Source organism: Coenobita brevimanus, chromosome 75, assembly GCF_032717465.1.
Source record: "Coenobita brevimanus isolate Jiangsu-jjx chromosome 75, ASM3271746v2, whole genome shotgun sequence".
Lineage (NCBI taxonomy): Eukaryota > Metazoa > Arthropoda > Malacostraca > Decapoda > Coenobitidae > Coenobita > Coenobita brevimanus.
The window spans coordinates 11,201,748-11,226,032 of record NC_137028.1 but is presented as its reverse complement, the minus strand read 5'-3'; the positions used below and the strand labels follow the sequence as shown (position 1 = coordinate 11,226,032).

The following is a 24,285-nucleotide window of genomic DNA, read 5'->3' as shown; positions in this document are numbered from 1 at the left end:
TGTGGCTACTGGATACTGTGGAGGAGGGGAATCTCTGCCAGGCCTGCCCATTCACTTACTATTACTACAATGTAAACAAACACAGTGGTGCCACATTTCACCAAACACATCACCCACTGTACTCATCAGAAGTGGAGGAAACTGTACATTCCACAAGCTGTCCAGATTCATTTCATTCCAGTTCAGTGATTCTAACTCCTCCCCTCCTATCGTCCTGTATTCATGTGCCATTTCTTTGATCCTCAGCTTCTCATCTTTCAGTCTTTCTCCCTGACAGCTCCTCTCTCTCCTGATCCACCTCGCTTCTCTCAGCATGATCTTGCATACCACAGTCATAGGATGTGGCAAACCTCAACATCATCCTCTCACTGCCCCAGAATGGAACTGATGGAATCTGAATTATCCTAATTTGACCTCACTGAATTTAATTTGCCTGGTTGGGTTCAGTTGAACCTTGATGGGTATAAGTGGGCCCAAATGGACATAACTAAACCTGACCTAACATAATGAGACCTTAATCAGTGTGAATATATCCATTCGAATGGGTCTGGGCAGATGTAACATTACAATATCTGCTGTGACCTGTGGACCAGAATTATTGTGATTGGATGTCTGAGCTGAAGTAACATTACAATGCCTTCAGTGGCCTATGGACCAGAATTATTGTGACTGAATGTGAATGAACTTTAGCAACCAGGATAAACCTGGGGAACTGATTAAGACTAATTTCTTGCATATTTGTTCAGTCAGAAACAATTTAGATAACTTTTATTTATTCAGATAGCAGTGCCAACTTTTGCTGGGCGAACTTTAGCAACCAGGATAAACCTGGTGAACTGATTAAGACTAATTTCTTGCATATTTGTTCAGTCAGAAACAATTTAGATAATTTTTATTTATTCAGATAGCAGTGCCAACTTTTGCTGGGCGATTGTTGTGCAGTTCAGATGAATATGTCATCATAAGGCAGGAGGCATTTGTCAAGAACTTGTCTTGTTAAAGCCGTACTAGCCCTGTTGTTTAGATGACCACTTTTTGGATACAAATTCCATGGAATAGGATTTTTTTAGATTAAAGTACCATTCTGGTATTTGTTAGATTAAACACTTCAGCATAGTGCTGATTTTAGTGACAGTGCTGCTTTAACCAGTACTGGTACTACTGTGTTCATTATCTTGCATCTGCAGACGAAACATGGAAGGCGACCGAGAGAAAGCACTTGCAGTAATTACAAAAGCCCTTGAGAAGAAAGAGAACGAGGTTCCAGACATGGTGTGTCTGTGTGGTCGTATTTACAAGGTAAGTTGAGGCTAGCTTGGATATGAAGCTTTTAATGTTTACTGTAGTTAACCTTATTCTTCAACTGTTCATAGTGTACTCTTAAGTTTAATGGCTGTTCTCATATTTCTTGAACACTGCAATCAGCATTTTTTTTTTTCTTGTTTTTTAACACATTGACATTTTTTATTTCATTTTACTCATGCTGTTTCCAGGTGAATTCATCTAGGATAGACCATTTCTTCTACTTGCAACTGAGCTTGCTTTGATACTTACCTATGTACTAATGATATACCCCGGTAGCAGAACTTATCCATACTCTTTAGACCAACATCACCTACATGAGTTTCCTCAAACCTTGGCAGATCATGTGGTATTCCCTGGATATGGTACGCTCATAGTTACTTATGCTTTGCAGTCTATTTTTCACACCACCCAACCTCTTGTGTATCCACCCTCCACAGAAACCACACAATATAGAAATGTTACCAGCTCCCTGCATATGACCCAAAACCACCATCCATTTTTTACCAGGGAACCTCTGTTCAAGTTGGAGAGAAAAATAATTGCATTATAAAGTTGTGTTATACGAGGTCTGTTCAGAAAGTTTCTGACCTTAGACTCTGAAAAAAGTAAATAGCAAACCTGTTGAGCTAGGACACAAATCCCCCTCAAAGTAGGCCTTTTCTGACCTGACACACATAGCCCAGCATTCATTCCACTGCCTGAAACATTTTTCAAAGTTGGTTTTCAGTATCTTCTGCAGGTGCTTCGTTGCGTTCGTCTTAATCTCTTTTCTCGGATGAATGTTGCTCAATACACGTTGGAGTGTGCAAATCGTGATCCAGGCTTCCTGAAGACTTCTATCACTGTAGATGAGACTTGGGTGTACGGGTACAACTCAGAAACCAAAGCACAGTCATCTCAGTGGAAGCATACAGGGTCTCCTTGGCCAAAAAAATCATGACAAGTCTGCAGCAAGGTGAAATGTGCCCACATGTTGACAGTTTTTTTTTTTTTTTTTTTTTTTTTTTTTTTTTCCCCAACAAGGCCAACCATGATGTTGTGCATCACAAATATGCATCAGAAGGTCAGACTGTCAACAAACATTACTGCCTTGACGTTTTCTGTTGTCTCGTGACACAGTTCAGTGGAAGAGACCAGACCTTTGAAAAACAGCAAGTTGGAAGCTGCACCATAACAATGCCCCTGCCCATTCTTCTCAACTGATTCAGGAATTTTTGGCCAAGCACAACATCCTGCAGGTCTGGCGGGCTCCCTGTTCACCAGACATGGCTCTTGCTTTTGGTTACTCTCCAAGCTCAAAACTCTGCTGAAGGGTTCCCAGTTTGAGATGAGATGAGAAAAGATCATTATGAATGCGACGAAGCACCTGCAGGAGATACTGAAAACCGACTTTGAGAGATGTTTCAGGAAGTGGAAAGAATGCTTGGCTATGTGTGTCAAGTCAGAAGGGGCCGACTTTTAGGGGGATTAATGTCCTAGCTTAACAGGTTAGCTATTTATTTTTTTTAGAGCCTATGGTTCAATACTTTTTTAACAGACCTTGTATAACATGTAAGGAATCCACTCATTGCATGATTTTCTTACTTTGGTTACAGGATAAGTTTGTTGAGTCACAACATACGGACCAAGAGAGCTTACACAATGCCATTTACTGGTATCGTAAAGGATTTGAGGTGCAGCCCAATGAGTATGCTGGCATTAATTTGGCTACACTCCTGGTCATTGCTGGCAATGATTTCTCCAAGTCATCTGAGCTCCAACACATTGGTAAGCTTCAAGAGGGTGGACTGATGTTGCATTGCTGAAAGTTCATCAGTTTGCACTTTATGAAATTATGAGTTGAGGTACAATGGATTCTCCTAAATTGCGTGATCATAAATAGCAGATTCATAAAACATGGCAACATTATGCAACAGTTTACAGTATCAATAACTTGCGGAAATTACACGAAGTTCAAGAATGCAGCCTCAAAAGTGACGCTTTTTGATGCCTCATGTAATATGCGCCACCATTACCTCAAGCCCACGTGTCCATCCAGGCATAAGCCAATTGTGGTCAGGCATAGCAATCACTAAACCAGTCATGTTCAAGCATATCACTTACTAATAAGCCAACCACGGCACTTCCTTCTCACACCAAATGTGAAGAACACAAATTCGTGATGCCCTGGCGCCCAGCTCGGTGCACTGTCTCCTATCCAATGTTAGCATGTGGTTTCAGTTTGGTTTATGAGAGGAATACCCCCCTCCACCATGTTTCCTCTGCCTGCCTAGTGTTACCATGGCCGAACATAACCCTCCTAAGTCTACAACTTCTTTGAGGAAGGTGAAGAAGTCAACATTAACTTACACCCAAAAGTTAAATGTAACCTCTTCTATCTTTACTTCCTTCATTCTTTCCTCTTCCTTCAGCCTATTGGTGACTCTACACTGAGTGACAAGCTAAATGGTTTCCTGTACTCCAGGAAACCATATACTGTGCTGGGTGGTTACCATATAACCAAATTATGGTGCCTGGTGATTTAGTGGGTAATTAAGGCGCTCCAGTTGGGTTGAGCCAGTGAAGGTCTATATCCAAGGGGTGGTTGGGGTTTATTGCTCACATAATGCCACACAGGGATGAGTGAGGCTGGTCACTCTCATCTTAAATGTCAGGACCATCTTGCCTAGCACCGAGCTCCTACGCTTCTCATGCGGCAACGTAGGATTGGATGATGGATGGATAAATAAGGAGGGTTGACAGTGGTGAGAAGAAGGCCTAAGTTGCCCACGGAGTCAACGAGGACGATCTCACCTACTGACTTCATTGTTCACTAACCACCACTGATTGGATGTGTCAGCGTATCACGCAGTCTAAATCCTTGTTTATAGCTTTCAGAGGTAAATTATAAAAATGCCCGGTCGCTGTGGTATTGCGGGAATAATAAGTAGTCTGTGAAAGACTCATGTCAATAGAAAATATGGAAAGGCCGCACCTGTTTGGTAAAGAATTAAGATCAGTGAATTGCCAGTTCTTATGACGACACAGAGGCAGCCGAGGTTGACGACAACACCGTTTCCGTTGCCTCCACATTGGACTTTGAGGAGTTCCTGAGGGAGGATGATGAGGAGGAAGCAACACAGAGGTGGCAGCATGAGGCATTAGCACACTTGCCTCGTTCTGAGAGGCCGTAGTCTGCCTCAAACCTCATAATCTCTCCCCTCTCCCCTATCTATTCAAGCATTGTCATCAGTCAGAGTCAGGTAAGAATCTTACAAAATTATTCATTCCTGTTATGTGTGCTTTCATATTTCTGTTCCAGTTTGTCAGTGTTCACTGGTGACCAGTTTGATGTAGGTTTGGGGGTAAGGGGGGCAGCTTTTCGTAGATGACAGACCCAAAAGTAATTTTCTCCATAAAATTAGTTACTTCTAACTTGCGGAATTCTCAAATTGTGGCGTGTGCTCAGTCTCATAAAGCTGCGATTTAGGAGATTCCACTTTATATTGTATGAAGGTAAGCTTCAAGAGGTGGACTGAAGTTCTGTAACTGAAAGTTCATCAGTTTGCACTTAAATGAAAATGTGAGATTTTAGACATATTGTATGAAGGTAAGAGAATGGACAGTCACATCACCAACCATTTGTGTTACTTTTAGTTATTTTGGACTTGAGGTAATGTAGGACATAATGTAATTTGCATACATAGTTGAAGAAGTGATAGTTCTTAGACCAATACTGCTGGCTAAGTGTTCTTGGTACCCCAGAATGTTGCCTTAACTTGCAGTTTTTCGTATGTGAGAGTGATTTGCCAAATAAAAAAAGTGCATAGAGTAAATGGAAGTTAATATTAATTCTATCTCTATCTGTAGCCAGGTGTCATAATTCTGTCAGGGGTGGCTGTTTGTCTTGAGTTAGTTGTATTATGGGGAGGGGCACATGTAGGGAACATATATGAGTTAGTTAAATGGTTACCACCCAGCATTGTAAATGGTTTCCTGGCTTATGGGAAATGATTAGGCTTGTTGGTCAATGTAAAGCCACCTGAAAAAGAAAGAAGAGTAATCAGAAAGGACAGGAAAGATGGGAGACATAGGAAGAGAGGAGGGCACACACACACACACACACACACACACACACACACACACACAAATGAAAAAGGCGAAGGAAGAAGTAAGCAGCACTACATCAGGTGAGTGGATGATGGTCTCCACCAGTTATCACTAATAATATTAATTAGTGTATTTAATTTTGATGAAAAAATATTAAACGGTGGAAAAAAAAAAATCCAGCTAGAGCATACTAGAGTACATACAGGAATATAACTAATAAAAAATCGGACGATACGTGTAACACCTCGGTAGTACAGTGGTAGAACTAAAACTGGAGAAAGCTATGCACTGTGGCTTGGAATTCAACAGTTGGCTGGAGGTATTTCTATTTTGTAATTCTACTATGTATATAGGGTGGTCTCCTTCAGCTTAAACCTTGTGAACTATGATGTTCTAATCTGGGATCCTTTCATACCACTGAGGTGGATAATATGGAGGGGCTGTCTCAGGGGTTGTGCCACATAGTTTGTTGGCTCTTTGCCTGGGTGGCACTGGTGTAGTGGCAGCCATGTTGAAACACCCCGCTTGACACCCGTGCCCTTTGAAATCAGCCGATGAGCTCGGAAAATTTTTGTGCTATGGTCCACTATGTAGCTTATGGATGCAGAAAAGGGCACAGGAATTCATCAGAGAGAGAGGGCATTACTGTACATTTCACATCTTAAGAAATATGTCTTGCTGCCAACTCTGTTACTGAAAAGCACAATACAGTATTAGTTTGCATTTGTGCAGCATAAAAAAAATCCATCCATCCATCCATCATCCAATCCTACATTGCCCCATGAGGAGCGTAGGAGCCCGGAGCTGTGCAGTTGGTCCCGACATTTAAGAAAAATTCCCCCAAAAAATAGATGTTCAAAGATGAGAGAGTTGTACTTGTACTATAGTTATAGAGCTCAGTGCTTTAATATCACTATCTATCTGTCTGTTTATCTATTGCCAGATGCCTTAATCCCGCAAGGGGTGACCACAAAAATATATCGTCTCCATGTCACCTGGTCCCCCACCATTTCACTGCTCTGCACCCAGCTCACACATCCCTCTCTCATATACCTTTCCACTCCATCCCTCCATCTCTTCCTTGTCCTCCTCCTCCCTCCCTCCCCCTCCACCTCACTCACATACACTCTCCTCATTAGTCTCTCACTCTCCATGCTCTGTACATGGCCAACCACCTCAGTGTATTTCTCCTAATGCATTCTGTCACATCCACATCCACACCACAATGCTTCTTCACTTTCTCCTTTGCCAGTCTGTCTCTCCACATAACTCCTCATGCTCTGCTCAGATAACTCATTTCCACTGCTCTCACTCCAGACTTTTGTTCTTCTAACAAGTTCCAAGTTTCACTTCCACACTAGAGTTGGTATCACTATACTGTCATCCAGTGACTTGTACTTCCATGCTTACTTCCCTATTTCTTATCACTGCTTTCAAAGAACCAGCAGTCTTTCTTCCTTGTTGTACTCTTTCAAGCACTTCACCCTCTAAAATTCCATCCCCAGTCATCACAATACCTAGGTACTGTACTTAAATGCACTCACATTTCCCATTTCTTCATCATCCAACCTCAGTGTACGTCCAGTGACTTCATTTCTCTTGAAGACCATCACTTTACTCTTCCCTACATTCACCTTTAGATTCCATTTCTTACACACACTTCCAAACTTAATCACCAAGCCTTGCAATTCCCCTTGGTCTTCACTTAACAATACATTATCATCTGCAAACAACAGTACAGGTAATTTCCAATTGCTACCCTTACTCATTAGGGTTGCATCAACATCCACTGCCCTGCCTTGTATTTCTTTTATAACCGCATCCATGTACGGATTGAACAACCATGGAGACATGACACATCCCTGTTTTAGTCCAACATTCAGATAGAAAAATTCACCCAATTCACCATCCACGTGCACTGCTGTCGTAGCCTCCTTATACATACTCTTCCCAACATTCAGCAACTTCCCATTTACTCCATATGCAGTATTCTTATTATTTTCCACATTCCATGTGTATCCACCCTGTCATATGCTTTCTCCAAATCCATGAAGACTTTATACAACTTCTTTCCCTTCTCTAGAAACTTTTCCAGTAAAGATCTAAGAATGAATATCTGATCTACGCAACCTCTTCCTGTCCTAAAAACTTCCTGTTCTTCACCAACTAATTCCTCTGTTATTTCCCTAACTCTGTCAGTAAGTATCTTACCATACATTTTTCCTGTTACACTAAGAAGACAAATGCCCCTAAGTTTACCACACCCTTCTTTTTCTCATTTTCCTTTGTACAGGGGAATAATTATGCCTGACTTCAATCCACTGGGACTCTACCTTACCCCCAGGCCACTCTGCACATTTTCTATATCCATTCTGCAGCTATCTCTCCCTCATGCTTCAGCCTTTCACCACACACCCCATCTATTCCTGGAACTTTACACACTCCATCTATTCCTGGAACTTTACACACTCCATCTATTCCTGGGAGTTTCCCCATTTTAATTTTCTTCATTGCATCCACCACTTCCATCCTACTGATTTCTTCCTCTCTTCTTGCCACCCTCCTTCTCCCAGCCATTCCGCAGTCACTTATCTTTACATCACTTTCATGTGGTGTGGATGTGGATGTGATAGGAAGCGTTATGAGGAATACACTGAGGTGGTTTGGCCATGTGGAGAGGATGGAGGGTGAAAGACTGACGAAGAGAGTGTATGTGAGTGAGGTGGAGGGGGGAAGAGGGAGGGGGAGGCCGAGGATAAGATGGAGGGATGGGGTGGAGAGGTATATGAGAGAGGGGGGTGTGAGTTGGGAGCAGGGCAGTGAAATGGCGGGGGACAGGGCGACTTGGAGGCGATTTGTTTGTGGCCACCCCAAACGGGATTGAGGCGTCTGGCAGTAGATAGATAGACAGATAGACTTTCATGTGTGATGTTTAACAGTTCCTGAGAATGTTCTCTCCATCTGCTCCCTTTTTCTCCCTTCTCCACAAGCAATATGCCATTTTATCTTTCACTCCCCAACGAACTTCTTTATCACCCTGTCTTACTTTCTGTACCTTTTTCCAGAAAATTTTCTTACTTTCCCTCCATTTTACACACAAATTCCTTCCAAATTCTTCATCCACTCTCATCTTACACACTCGTACTAATCTTTTCACCCCCGACTTCCTCTCTACATATAACTCTCTCTTTCATCTCTCAACTTCCTCCACGCCTCTGCTTCCCATCCACCCACTATATGCATTCTTCATTTGTGCCACAGCTTGTCTCACCTCATCATTTCACCATGCTGTTCCATGCACCACCTTTCATTTTGTCTTGACCTCATACACCACCTCACATGCTGCACAGATTACATCTGTGAATATCTTTCACACCCCTTCCACCTCCCCCATCTGCTACAAATCATATTTACTCAGATGCTCCACCACTTCTCTCTTATATTCTGCCTTTTTCCATCCTCTTGCAGCCTTTCTACTGTCTTTGTATGGGTTACTTCTTCCTGTCCTTCCCTCCTTCTATTCCTCCAATGCATATGAACCTTGACCTTCACCACCACCACCACATGGTGGTCAGAAAGCCCACTCCCCCAATCTCCCAACCTTTGTATGCTCTTGCATCCAATACACCTTCTCATTCTGTCATCCACGCACACATAATCAGTCATGCCTTCTGTTCGTTCATTTCACCACCCACCTTTCTCATCACTCGCCGCATAAACCTGTGGATCATTTTGTATCTAAAGAGGGTATTGGCTATTGCCAACCCCCTCCCGGCACAAGTGTCCGCTAGAGCACTCCCTTTCTCATCCACTTCTGCTGGCACACCACACTCACCAGCTACTCCATCCACCTTCACATTACTTACTTTTCCATTCATATCTCCAAAAACACTCTCTCATTCCTTTCAGACTCTTCCATGCACACTTTCACCTTTATCCAGTACTCTTCTTTTACTCTACTTGCACACACACACACACACACACACACACACACACACACACACACACACACACACACACACACACACACACACACACACACACACACACACACACACACACACACACACACACACACACACACACACACACACACACACACACACACACACACACACACAAGAAAGCTGTTGGGACCAAAAGCTCCTGGATCTCGTACAAGAGTTTTTCTTAACGCAACATGTGAGGGAAACCACCAGAAAAAGAGGACTTGATGTACCTTCAGTGCTAGATCTAATATTTACAAGGCAAGAAAATGATATTGACAGTTTAATATATCACCCTCCACTCGGCAAAAGTGATCATGCAGTACTAAATTATAACTTCAGGATAGCATATGACATAGTAAACAGCAATGATAGTTACAAAAAGAGCCTAAACTATAAAAAGGGAAATTATCAAGACCTAAAGAAGTATTTCTTAGAAGTTGATTGGGAAAATGAGCTTAGAGGACAAGATTTTAATGCTGTATATAAAAAATTTTGTGAATTTTATGAAATAGGAGTCCAGAAGTACATCCCACAGCACAAAGAAGCAGATAAGAAAATACAGAAATGGTTCAATACAGAATGTAAAAAATCAAAAGAAAGAAGAGATTTGTTGTGGAATAGATACAGAAGACACAATAGTGAAAGGGCGTATAATAATTACAAACAGGCAAGAAACGACTATACAAGAATAAGGAGGGAAGCCCAAAAACAGTTTGAGGAGGATATAATAAATAAAAGTAGTGATCAACCAAAGCTGTTTTACAGCTATATCAGAAGCAAAACTAAAGTAAAAGATATAATACAATCCATTACGGACGAGGGAATCACTTATACACAAGAGAAAGATATTTGTGAAGCACAAAATAAGAATTTCCAATTAGTTTTTACAGAAGAAAAAAATTTTGAGAGGGACCATGTGGAACACGCATGTCCACACATACTACCAGATATACAAATAGCAGAAAAAGTAATATAGGAGGAGTTAAGTAGATTAGACAGAGGAAAAGCAAGTGGTCCTGATGAAATTTCATGTTGGGTATTACGAGAATGTGCAAAGGAGTTATGCAAACCATTATTTTTAATTTTCAAGAAATCCTTGAGTCAAGGTAAACTACCTGATATTTGGAAAAAAGCAAATATTGTCCCCTTATTCAAGAAAGGAAATAGACAAAATCCACTCAGCTACCAACCAGTATCACTGACCAGTGTTGTAAGCAAGGTATTAGAAAAACTTATTAGAAAAGCTTGGGTAAATCATCTAGAAGGACACAGTATGATAACAGAAAGACAGTTTGGTTTCAGAAAAGGAAAATCATGTGTTACTAATCTGTTGAGCTACTGTGACAGAGTAACAAACACAATCCAGGAAAGGGAAGGATGGGTGAACAGCATCTATTTAGATTTCAAGAAAGCTTTTGACACAGTACCTCACCAAAGACTTTTATGGAAACTGTACCATCAAGGAGGAATTCGAGGCAAACTGTTTTGTTGGATGCAAGACTTTCTCATAAAAAGAGAAATGAGAACAGTACTAAGAGGAAACTACTCATCATGGAAAGAAGTGACTAGTGGAGTACCACAGGGTTCAGTGCTGGCACCAATCATGTTTTTAGTGTATATAAATGATATATACAGTAACACTGGAAATGAGAGCTATCTGAATATGTTTGCAGATGATGCAAAAATACAAAGGAGAATTACTAACACAGACTCTTGTAAAGAGCTACAAGAAGAATTAAATAAACTTCATGAATGGAGTAGTACATGGCAAATGGAATTCAATGTGGACAAGTGTCATGTAATCAAGTTTGGTAAAAGTGGAAAAAGACCTGATTGGGATTATAAGTTAGGAAATAAAACCCTATACACATCAGAAAGAGAGAAAGACCTAGGTGTGATTATCAATAACAGACTATCTCCGGCTGACCACATCAGCGAGAAGGTACGGAACATGTATACACTGGTTGCAAATATGAGAATAGCATTCACATACATAAATGAAGACATGCTAAGAAGGATAATAACATCATTTATTAGACCAACCCTGGAATATGCATCAGTAGTCTGGAGTCCTCATCTCAAAAAGCACATAGACAAGATTGAAAAAGATCAAAGGGCCGCTACAAGATGGATACCAAGCTTAAGGGACCTAAGCTACAAAGAAAGACTAAATAAACTGAATCTACCAACACTACAGGAGAGAAGGAAAAGAGGTGACATGATAATGCTATATAAATGCATATCAGGAAAGGAGAAAATAGACATAAATGATTACTTAACATATGGAGAAGCATCAGCAAGAGGACACTGCAAAAAATTGCACAAGAAGAGAGGTGATAAAGACGTAAGGAAATTCAGTTTCCCAAACAGAGCAATTGATCAATGGAATGCACTACCGAATGAAATAGTGTGTGCCCAAACAATTCACAAATTTAAGGATATGTACGATAAATATGGTTTAAGACACGGGACAGTACGAGCTTGACTCATTCCTGTAAAGATACAATTAGGTAAGAACACACACACACACACAAGAGGACATGGAATGAAATTGAAAAAGTCAAGCTGCTTGAAGGATATCAAGAAATATAGCTTTCCTTACAGAAGTATAGACTTACGGAATAGCCTGGACAAAGAGATCGTCCAGTCTAAAAACTTAAACGAGTTTAAAGCTAAATTCGACTTATTGAGAAACAGTGACGGAAACCCACGAGCATAGTACATTCCATGTATATCACAATTAGGTATATTAGGTAAATACTTAAATATTTGGAACGACTTAGACAAAGAGGTGGTGCATGAGAAAAACATTCATGTGTGTAAAGGTAGACTTGATAAATGTGGATATGGAGACAGGACAACACGAGCATTGCTCAATTCCTGTATACTACAAATTGGTAAATACAAATAGGTAAATACACACACACACACACACACACACATTGTAGTCGTACTTTCAGTCTTACCCACACAGTCCTTGAAACAAATGATCCATACTCTTGTATATTCTTCCATCTCCTGCACACAACAGTACATACTGAACTCCTTCTTTTGCCCTCTCATTCTCACCTACTCCCACACATATACCCCATTCATACTCTCACTCTCTCACCTCTCCATTTAGTCTCAGTTATCTCAGTTATTCCACATACGTCCACTTTCTCCCCCTCAAGCACCTGTACAATCCTATCTCTGTCACTTCTTCATTCTTACCCCTTACATTCCCTATCGCAATCCATACCATGTCCTTTGTTCGGTCCTTAGTTGTCACCTGTTGGTCAGTTCAGGTCAGAGGCGTCTTGTTTGTATTTTTAGTTAGTTGTTTTCCATGGAGGAGGACTAACCCTCCACCAACCCACGTGTTGTCACGTAGGGAATGTGTTGGTTGATTATAAGGTTACCACACAGCAGTGTAAATGATTTCCTGGTTTACAGGAAATCATATATCCACTCACTCAGTGTAGAGTGATGCCATATGAGCTCTACACTGAGTGACAAGCCAAATGATTTCCTGTACCCAGGAAACCATTTACTACGCTGGGTGGTAACCATATAACTGGGGTTTCTGGCAGGGTTAAGTGTCTCCCAGATTCCCCTATCCAAAATCATTTAATCACGGCAGTCGTTTCAGAGAGCTTCGGAGGGCCCAACACCTGCCCAGGGCCCCAACCAAATGGGCAGACTCATGTGGCCATGTGGAATGTGAGAGGTGTGAATGAGGAGAGGAAGAGGGTGGAAGTGGTGAATGTGTTCAAGAGTGCGAGATATGCTGTGATGGCATTGTGTGAAACGAAGGGGAAAGGGTGCAAAGTGGAGGAGTGGGAGGGTGTGAAATGTGTAAGATCGGGCATGAATGGGAGAAGAAGATGTAAGGAAGGAGTTGCATTGTTGATGAATGAGGTGTGGAAAGAGTGGAATGAGAGACTACAAATGTGTCAGCTTGAGGTGTAAGTCAAGTTCATGTTTGAGAAGGTGAAAGTAGCAGTGATTGTAGTATATGCACCGTGTGAGGACAGGAGTGAGAGAGAGAAAGACAGGTTTTGGGATGAGCTAGGTGAAGTAGTGGGAGAAATGCCCTGGAGCTATAAAGTGATTGTGATGGGGACTATGAATGGAAGAGTAGGCACTGGTCCAGAGGATGACATAATGGGTTGTTATGAAATACCAGGAGAAAATGATAATGGCAATTGACTTAAGGATTTGTGTCAGGAGAGGAGGTTGTGCATTTGTAATTCGTATTCCAAACACAATGATGCACATAAATATCCATGGTATAGAGGAAACGGGGATCGTGTTGAAAGAAGCCTGATTGATTACATGCTTGTAGAGAGGTCGATGATGGGAATGGTTGCTGATACGAGGGCTGTGAGAAGACGATGTGGAGGTCTGTCAGATCATATGATTGTGGTATGCAAGATCAAACTGAGAGGAGTGAGGTGGATCAAGAGTGAGAAGAGCAGTCAGGGTGAAAGACTGAAAGTTGAGAAGCTGAGAATCAGAGAAGTGGCAGATGATTACAGGACCAAAGTAGAGGACGAGTTGGATTTAGTGAACTGGAATGAATTGGTTCTGGACAGCCTGTTGAATGTATATGGGGATTGCTTGGTTAGGAATGCTAAAGACGTGTGTGGTGTGGCAAGAGTATCAACAAAAGAGAAGGGTACGTCATGGTGGGATGAGGAGGTTAAGAGAGCAGTGGAGGAAAAGAGGAAGAAGTGGCTAAAATGGTTACAGGATAGGGGTTCAGTTGAAATAGGAACTGAGTATATCGAGAGCAAGAAGCACATAAAGAGACTAGTGAAGAGGAAAAAGGAGGAGGTAAATGATGATCTGGGAAGAAAAATGAATGCGAACTACTCTGAAAATAGAAAGTTATTCTGGAAAGAGGTTTGGAAATGTAGAAGTGAAAATGGAAAGAAATGTGATAGTGTGAAGGATGCAGGTTGTAGGTTACTAACCCATGGAGATGAAGTAAGGACCAGATGGAAAGAATATTTTGAAAGTCTGATGAATGGGAATACAGAGAGCAGAGTGGCTGTAAATATGATTGGTTTTGGGGGTGTACAGAGAAGGAATGCAGTGCCAGGAGATGTGACACTCGCACAGGTGAAGAGTGCTGTGAAATGGCTGAAAAATGGGAAACCAGCTGGGGTTGATGAGGTGTACGCAGAGGAAAGCAGCTGGGGTTGATGAGGTGTACGCAGAGGAAAGCAGCTGGGGTTGATGAGGTGTACGCAGAGGAAAGCAGCTGGGGTTGATGAGGTGTACGCAGAGATGCTTAAGTGTAGTGGAGAGAATGGAATGAAGTGCTTGTTGGAGATATGCAAGAAGGCATGGATGAGTGAAGCTGTGTGTGCAGAGTGGAAAAAGGCTGTGATTGTACCCCTGTACAAAAATAAAGGTGAGCAAAGTGAGTGCAAGAATTATCATGGCATAAGTTTATTGAGTGTGGTAGGGAAGGTATATGGAAGAACCATTATAGAGAAAGTAAGAGTGATATCAGAAGCTCTAGTGAGTGATGAAAAGGGTGGCTTTAGGAGTGGCAGATGATGTGTGGATCAAGTATTTGCAGTGAGACAGATAACAGAGAAGGCTTGTGGGAAGGACCATAAGGTGTTTATGGCATTCATGGATCTGGAAAAAGCATATGACAAAGTAGACAGAGAGGGATTGTGGAAAGTATTGTGCATGTATGGTGTAGATGGCAAGCTGCTAGGTGCTGTCAAGAGCTTTTATGATGGTAGTGAAGCATGTGTCAGGGTTAATGGGCATCTGAGTGAATGGTTCACGATCAGTGTGGGCGTGTGACACGGTTGTGTTATGTCCCCATTGTTGTTCAATGTATATATGGATGGGGTGATGAGAGAAATGAAAACTTGAGTAATGGAGAGAGAGAAGAGTAAAATGATGGTTATTGAGAGAGAAGGGGACTCCCAGTGTGATGTCACAGTGAATGGAGAGTGACTGGAATTGGTGAGAGAGTTCAAATACTTGGATACACTGATAGAAAAGAGAGGAAAATGTGCAAAACAAGTTGAGAGTGACACAGGGAAGAAAAGTAGCCGGTGCAATGAAGGCCTTGATAAAAAACAGAGGCTTGAGTGTTGCAGCTGCATGAGGCTTACATGAGGGAGTGTTAGTGCCAACTCTCACATATGGGTGTGAGACTATGGTGTGGCATGAAAATAAAAAATCAGGAGTAAGAGTAGTGGAGATGGGACTGCTGAGGAATGTGTGTGGAGTACAGTGGGTGGATAGGATACGAAATAGTGTGATTCGTGAAAGATGTGGAGTGAAGAAGTCGGTGGACACCAGAATCGAAGAGAGTGTCCTGAGATGGTATGGTCATGTGGAAAGAATGGATAACAATAGAGTGGTGAAAAAGGTATACCTGAGCGAACTTGAAGGAGGGAGGAGGTGAGGTAGGCCAAGGAGAAGGTGGAGAGATATGGTGGATGAGTGTTTAAGGAAGAGAGGTTTGGATGTCGGTGAGGCTAGGGAACTGACAAGAGATCGAGTTGGCTGGCTGAATGTTGTGAGGAGAAATGCATGATCAGGGATTTTGGCACCCCTTGTGAGCATGACAGCATCCGGATTGACTCAGTCGGATATGTTTGTGTGAAGCTGCAGAATTTGGTGAATGTTTTATGGCGTATCCGGTAGAGCCAGGATTCCGGGGGCTTGAATGATGAGTGAATGTAAGTTTGGCCTATTTGGATTGGGCAAGTTTGTGCTGTCTGGACATTGCTACTCCTCACCCTGCCCTTGGGTGGGAAACGAGATCTGGATGATGATGATGATGATATATATGTGTATATATATATATATATATATATATATATACACCTGTACAGTATATATGCATGCAAAATAACTACAGGAGAAATGAAGAAATGAAAGGAGTGAGAGTGAGTACTTTCGTATATTACATCTTCAGACAGAGTGCGACAGAAACGTAAAGGGTAGAGGTCTTTTATGGTAGGAAGAAGGAACCAGTGGCCACGGGCCTGCGAACTGTTCTCTCCAAAAGATAAACAAAATACAACAGAGAGTCAAATTCAAGATTCGATCATTTCGAGATGCCTGGACACACTGCTTTTGAAAGACTTGAGATCATAGCCAGCAGGAAATACAGACAGAGGGAGACAGTTCCAGAGTTGACCTGTTGCATAAATGAAGGACTGGGAGTAAAAGTTAACTCCTGCATTAGAGAGTTGGACAGAAAAGGGATGAGAGTTTGCTGCTAGACGGGTGCTACGCGCCTGTCGTAGAGGTGGAGGGATGCAAGCAGATAATTCAGAGGAGCAGTGACCATTGAAGTAACGATAGAAAAGAGATATAGATGCAATAGTGCGGCAAAGAGACAGAGATTGAAGGGAGCCAGTAAGAGCAGGAGAATTAATGAGATGAAAAGCTTTTGACACCACCCTATTGAGAAAATCTGTATGTGTGGAGCCTCCCCACACATAAGAGTTATACCCCATACAGGGGTGGATAAAACCCATGTATAGAGTCAACAATTGTGCAGGGGTAAAGAAGGAACGAGTTGGCTTAGCAAACCTAATCTCTTGGAAGCAGTTTTTACAAGAGATGTAATATGATCTTTCCAAGACAAGTCACGAGTGAATGAAACCCCAAGCATATTCAAGGATGATGCAGGATTAAGCTGAATATTATTAATCATTAGTGGGTACACCTGTGGAAGATTTTGTCGAGTTGATAGGTGTAAGAACTGAGTCTTTGATGCATTAAAAACAACAATATTATTTTCACCCCAGTCAGAGATATGAGCCAAGTCAGACATTAGATGTGCCATGCCCTCATCCCTTGTTTATTGAAGTAACTGCTGAGATGGACGTTGCGGGAACCGAATGGAAAGATGAAGGGTGGAGTCAGCAGCGTACAAGTTGATAGGGTTCGATGTTTAGCTTAGAAGGTCATTGATGAATAAAAGGAAGAGAGTTGGTGATAGGACAGAGCCCTGAGGAACATCACTATTGATAGATCTAGGAGATGAACGATGGCCGTCTACAACAGCGGCTATAGAATGACCAGAAAGGAAGCTATAGATGAAGGCACAGGTAGAAGGATAGAAACTGTAAGAGAGCAGTTTGGAAATTAAAGATTTATGCCAGACTCGATCAAAGGCCTTTGAGGTGTCAAGTGCAATGGCAAAGCTTTTGCCAAAGTCCCGAAAGGAGGATGACCAGGAGTCTGAAAGATAAGTGAGAAGATCGCCAGTGGATGATGAGAAAGAAGGTTGTGATAGGAAAGATGCTTTAAAATTTTTCTGTTAAGAATTGACTCGAAAACTTTTGAAATACAGGGTGTTAAAGCAATTGGACAATAATTAGAGGGTTGGGAATGATCACCCTTCTTTGGGACTGGCTGAATGAGAGCAAACTTCCAGCAAGAAGGAAAGGTACAAGTTGATAGACAAAGGCGATAGAGTTTACCTAGGCAGGGTGTAAGCACAAAAGCACAGTTCTTGAGGACAACAGGAGGGACTCTATCAGGCCCAAATACCTTGTTAGCATTAAGGCCTGTGATGGCAGAAAATACATCAGCTGAAGAAATTTTAATGTCAGCCATGGGGAAGTCAGAGGGGGGAAGTGATTAAGGAACAGCACTGGAATCGTCTGAGGTGGAATTGGAGGAGAGAGTCTGAGTGAAGAGATCTGCTTTATCAGTAGAAGAAATAGCTACAGATCCATTGGAGTAGAAAAGAGGAGGGAAGGATGATGAGGTAAAGTTGTTAGAAAGGTTTTTGGCAAGATGCCAGAAGGAGCGGGAAGATTTCGAGTTGGAGAGTTGAGAGCATTTAGTACGGATGAAATTATTTTTAGCAGAGCGAAGAACAGACTTAGTATGATTCCAGATAGAAACATAAAAAAAAAGGTGATTCAGGGGTCAGTTGGCTCTGGTACCTTTTGTAGGCCCTGTCCTAGTGGACAGCATTAGAAGAAGTGTGATTAAACCAAGGCTTTCATGCCTTTGTCAAAGGATATGAGATAGGAATGCCACTCACTGTGCTTTGTCAAAAAGCACCGGTAGCATCTAAAGGCAGATGTTAGTTGAGTTCATCTGTGACAAGAGAGACATGGGAGGCCTTCTCAGTGCAAGTGAGTGTAGTTAAAATCCGTCATGAAACTGATAAATGCTTTCTAATTTTGCCAAAGAACAATAAAGTTCTTAAAACATCAGCCAGTTCCACTAGGTGTTTTTGTATTTGTGTTACACATCTCACACAGTATTACTAAACAGTACAGGGAATATTTGACTGTCTAGACATGCATATGTTTTAGACCTTCATTGAGGAAGTGGTATCATAGTGCTGCTGCATTATTAGGGGACATCTTGTGCCCTACACTCCCTCAGTAACCAGTGGTATACTCTGTACTCAGTCTCGCTGAGAGAAATGGGTGACTGCCATCAAATAGTGATTAATAGAGAGAAGCAATAGCAGTGGGGAGTGTGGAGACAAGTCAAGAGAGAATCTGTAACATTAAAGTTAGAACAACAAGATATTGTGTATCTCTTTCTGACCCAATTCCCTCCTGGACTATAAAAATAAATGTTCCACACACTAAGGTTCTAAAACACAAAGACAACTTCTACTTTAACCCCTAAAGTCCTATGACCCATGATCGTCAGTTTCAGAACTTGGCATGCAAAGTCGTATGGCTGACAATTGTAGAGAGGTTACAAAAAATTGAAGAGTTGTAACCCTGCCTCCTTTATGATTTAAATGGTACCAAGCCAATGGAAACTAAGAACTGAGGTGGTGGGAAGCATGATCTGGCCCCCTTCCCGGGTGTGGGGAGGGACTGACCCCACCCCATCTCTCCACCTCTCTCTACCTCATCAGATCCTGCCCTCTGTGTCCCCTCCCACCCAAACTACTCCCCATATTCCCTCTAAACCATGTTAGCTGTGTGTGGCAGGCATATTCCCTCCCTTTTCCCCACTCCTGATGTCCCCCCACACTCCCTCCACCTCATTATTCCCCTTTACTTCTCAAGGATATCCCATTCTCGTGCATAGCGAGGAGTGACTTGTGATGGTTGATTGTGCAGTAACCATTAGACGTATGAGAGTTAAGTATGCAACACACTTTCTGGTGTGTAAAATCAAGGTTTTCAAATCTGTAAAACCAAAATTTACTTTCATGCATTTTTTTTTTTTTTTCTATTCCCCTTTACTTCTCAAGGATATCCCATTCTCGTGCATAGCGAGGAGTGACTTGTGATGGTTGATTGTGCAGTAACCATTAGACGTACGAGAGTTAAGTATGCAACACACTTTCTGGTGTGTAAAATCAAGGTCTTCAAATCTGTAAAACCAAAATTTACTTTCATGCATTTTTTTTTTTTTCTTTCTTTCTCTCTATAAGGAAGAGGTAACAATTGTTATTTTTTACCTTCTTTGACGGTCAATATTGTGGTAACCATTAGTCATGTGAGAGTGAAGTATACATTTTCAGGTGTGAAAATTCAAGCTCTTGAAATCTGTAAGAAACAATTTTACCTTGGTGAAAGTTGAAAAATCAGACCCTTTTTGTGGTTTGGGGGTAGTGGGGCTGGGAGATTTACAGTCTTTAGTGATTAATGTTAACAGTTTTATACATAATATTTGCACTGTTTTTGCAAACCAGTTTTACAAAGCAGTTACCATACTACCAATGTGACAAATATACAGTACTTAATTCATAGAATTTCAACTCGACACAAAAATGATCTAAACTTACTAGTAACTCATGTACGATGTAGGTGCAACTCAGTTACATAACTTAATAACTTGCTTGTTGAGTATATTATGTTCACTTATGTACTATAAAATCTGTCACTGAGTTAATTCTACTGTTTAATTTAACTCATGACCTGGGAGAAATGTAACAAAAAAATATATAGCTGGATTCTGAGTAGAAGCCTATTGGCACTTTATGTCACGCTTAGAGCACTCGTATACCTTGCCTTACACTGTCACAAGTCTCCCTAGTCTACAATTACTTCAACTTGCAGAACATTGAAGCCAATGGTCATACCATCTGCCTCCCTCAGCAGAATGGCTGTGTCCCTTAGATGCAGCTATTTTGGTCTGGTCAGGATGAGTTACAAGTTCCTTTTAACTCTTCATCCTTATGAGCATGCTTATATACACTTCAAGGGAAAATGTCTTGCCCCTGATTCATCAGTGCGAAAATTGACTAACTCTTGACCCTACCTTGTGAGTACTGTACCTGCTTTAATGGATCAGTAACATTAAGCCCTTGTTTTTGTGCCTCACGAAGGATAGGTAACAGACTATTTCCCCAGGCACCCCAAGGCTCTTTGTGTATCTCTTTGCCCTGAGTGCTGTCTCCCATTATCTGTTATTACTCCTTTTCCCACTGTTCTCTCATTCGTTTCACCTTTCATGATATATCACCTTCTTCCTCTGTGCTTCTCTCTGTCCTTTGTCTTCTAGCTTTCTCTGCCTGGTTCCATGCTTCTTGCACCTTTGTTCTGATCTCTGCTTGATACTTACACCGGAGAGTTTTATACGTTGCCTTTCAGCAACCTGCGATGCTCACCTTCCATGGCCACTGCGCCCTCTGCTCCATATCCTCCTTTTTCATCACTTCTTTCTTCACCTTCCCCTTCTCCTCGTCTATTCCTTTTCTGCCCCGGCCTCTGTCCAAGGGAGCCAGGCAGATAAGATGACAGCATGGAGTGGACAGGTCTGCCCTCTCTTGTGATATGTCATAAGTCGCAGCACCAAGGGTGTTGTTTTAGTAGGTGGCCACGTTACCTAACATTTGACTGTTGCCATCCCAACATACATCACATAAAGAAATCCATCACAAATGATGCTATTGGCACTAGTAACTGGCTAGGTTGAAATAAATGTGGAAGTACTGTATATTCATGTACAAGTACATAAGGTATGTGTAGGTAGTACCATTAACAGCTGATAAATAATCACAATTTTTTTTTTATATAATGTGCTTATATACAGTAATCCCTTGATTATATCTGATGTAATAGAGCCAAAGGCATATCTAGGTAGTGGCTTCATCCGCATAATGGACTTCTCACCTGGCTCCCCTTTGTACATAACTGAACTTTGAGTCATTGTAAAAGAAGACCACCACAGTACATTGTACAACATGTCCCCCCCCCCTCTGTCTGTCTGTCTGTCTGTCTGTCTGTCTGTCTCTCTCTCTCTGCACTGGGTGCTTCCACTTTCATTACTTCACATATTTTCATCTTTGTCATCACCTTCATCTTTACCTTACCTTTCATTTTTGCCTTTACTTTCATGTCCACTTTGACATTCACATTCACTTTCATATTCACTTCCATACTCGCTTTCACTCCCACCATCACCTTGACACTTTCATTTTCAGTTTCAATTTCACCTTCACTTGCATCTTTACTTTCTCACTTTCACGTTTACCTTCACTATTACGTTCACTCACTTTCACTTTCACCTTCCCTTCATTTTACTTTTACATTCCCCTTCACTTTCACCTCTCTCTCTCTCTCTCACGAAACACGCTTGTAAGTTCACATGCACAATCTTACCCCACTCCTAAATACGCACATATACACACATACACTCGTGTACACATACATCTACTAGGAACAGCTGAAAGAGTCTAGCTGATGCTGGGTAAAATACCAAGCCAGACAGCATGGCGCCACCGGACTACTGGCAGGCGAAAATGTTCGCATGGCCATAATCTCCACCTAGACACATGCATTTTGTTCGGATCAAATGGAAAAATGTACAAATAATGGTTTCAAACAGCCAAATCACAGGGTCCAGATAATGATGATGTCCAGATAATAGAGGGGTTACCATATTTTATGATGGTGAAATGTACATTATTTTCATATGTGCTTATTCCATTGACCTCAGTTTTATCTTTCCTATCCTAGTGAAACGGACATTAGGTTATGGAGGCCATAAAGAAAAAAGCAGAAAGGTATGTTCTGCTTTGTGGCAACCTTTGACATTGTTTTAGCCATACTCTTGACAAAATGTAACGCATATAATTCATAGAGCTGGGCAGGAAAAAATTATAATTCACTCTCTCTCCCTCTCTCTATGTATTTATTTTTGTATTATGATACATACATACAAGCAGCATTGAGACAGAGAAAGCAAGCTGAGAACAGTGTTCCAGTTGCATTACAGTGATGGAGGTGACGAGCGTGGGTGTTTCAATATGGCAACTGTAAGTCACACGCTCGCTGCAGAGACAGCCTCTCCATGTTATAGAGCTCAGTGTTTCATACCTTGGGCCTTTAAGGACTCTTGTAATGGGTGATAAGGGTTGATGTTTATAATGCCCCAAATTTGATCTTCGAAGCCTCTGAAAATGTTTTTGAACTAGTGTGAGTTCACCATTCATTGCCCTACCTTTAATTTCATTTATAACTTCACATTGTATACCCCTTAAGTACCCGTTTTGAAAACCTGCTGGCTGTCTTGAGGGATTTGAATTGATTCTTTCAGCTCCTGAGTATAACCTGACTGGATTTTAAGGTCACACTTAAACAATGTATTGGCTGAGTGAAACGCTATCAATGAAGTGTACTCAGTATGCCTTTGTGTGTATGTGTGTGTGTGTGAGAGAGAGAGAGAAAGAAAGTTGAGTTTCTGTGTAATGATATTGGTGATGATGGTAACTTATTTGTGGTAAGTGGGGTCACTTACCATCCATACACTCGATGTAATGCTACTTTGGGTGTCTGCCCTTTTCTCTTTTTCCTCTTCTGTCTTTCTTTCATTCTTTCCTCATTCTTCTGCCTATGGGTGACTTTACACTCCCTCTTCTGCCTTTCTTTCCTTCATTCTTTCCTCTTCCTTCTACCTATGGGTGACTACATTGAGTGACATCCCAAATGGTTTCCTGTACATCGGGTGACCATTTACTACCCTGGGTGGTAACCATTAACAAAATTATGGCACCTGGCGGTTTAGTGGGTAATGAAGGTGCTCCAATCAGATTGAGCCAGTGCAGGTTTATATCCAAGGGGTGGTTGGAGTTTATTGCTCATGCAGTGCCATTCAGAGATGAGTGAGGCTGGTGACTGTCATCTTAAATGTCAGGACCAACTTGCCTAGCCCTGGGCTTTATGCTTCTCATGGGGCGACAAGGATTGGATGATGGATGATGATGGTAACTTATGAAACAGAATGCCAAACACACTATTGTTTTTATACATATATGTTTACAGGAATGGTGCTGAACAACCTGATTGGGAAGAAGGGGTCACTGTCATCACTGCAAGACTACTGGGATGTGGCCACCTTCTTTGAGATCAGTGTCTTGGCTGAAGACTATGCCAAGGCAGTTCAGGCTGCTGAATGCATGTTCAAGCTTAAACCACCGAACTGGTGAGCTTTTAATCTACTTGTAACAGTAACTTTTAATCTACTTGCTGAAGTGTAGCAATTATCTTTCTGTTATAAATAAGTGCATGATCCAGTTTTTACTACCAACCTTGTTAGTTCGTCTTTTTTTTCCAAAACAGGAATTCTGATCTTTTGTGTGTTGTTGTTGTTGTAACCTTTGGTTTATATGAATGTGAACCCAGTGGACTGAAGACTCTGCAGACTGAAGTTACCCTTCTTTTGCAGTTTTACTTTTTTTTTTTTCCCAATAGAAAACTAATTTTAAAAATCCATGATTAGTTGCTGGTAAGTGGTATGTTATTGCATAATAAATACAGTAAATTTTATTTCACACTGACTACAGTATTACCTGCATTTTCATCTTGTATCATTCACTAAGGTATTTGTTAACAGTTGGAGATTAATGACATTTAAAAATTCTTGTCTGTTTTTGTAACTTTTGCTCATCGTTTTTTATGGTTATAGGTTTAATACATCGAATTTAGACTCTGTGAGA

At 41.4% G+C, this 24,285-nt stretch overlaps 1 protein-coding gene across 1 annotated transcript in view; it reads left to right on the top strand.

Annotated features, from left to right (window-relative positions):
* Ask1 (apoptotic signal-regulating kinase 1) overlaps positions 1 to 24,285 on the top strand; it is a 450,944-nt gene that overhangs the window by 125,223 nt on the left and 301,436 nt on the right. The window contains exons 7-9 of the mRNA XM_080278838.1: positions 1,188 to 1,299; positions 2,901 to 3,072; positions 23,612 to 23,771. Of these exons, the coding sequence (XP_080134964.1) occupies positions 1,188 to 1,299; positions 2,901 to 3,072; positions 23,612 to 23,771 (444 nt within the window). The remainder of the gene's footprint in view (positions 1 to 1,187; positions 1,300 to 2,900; positions 3,073 to 23,611; positions 23,772 to 24,285) is intronic.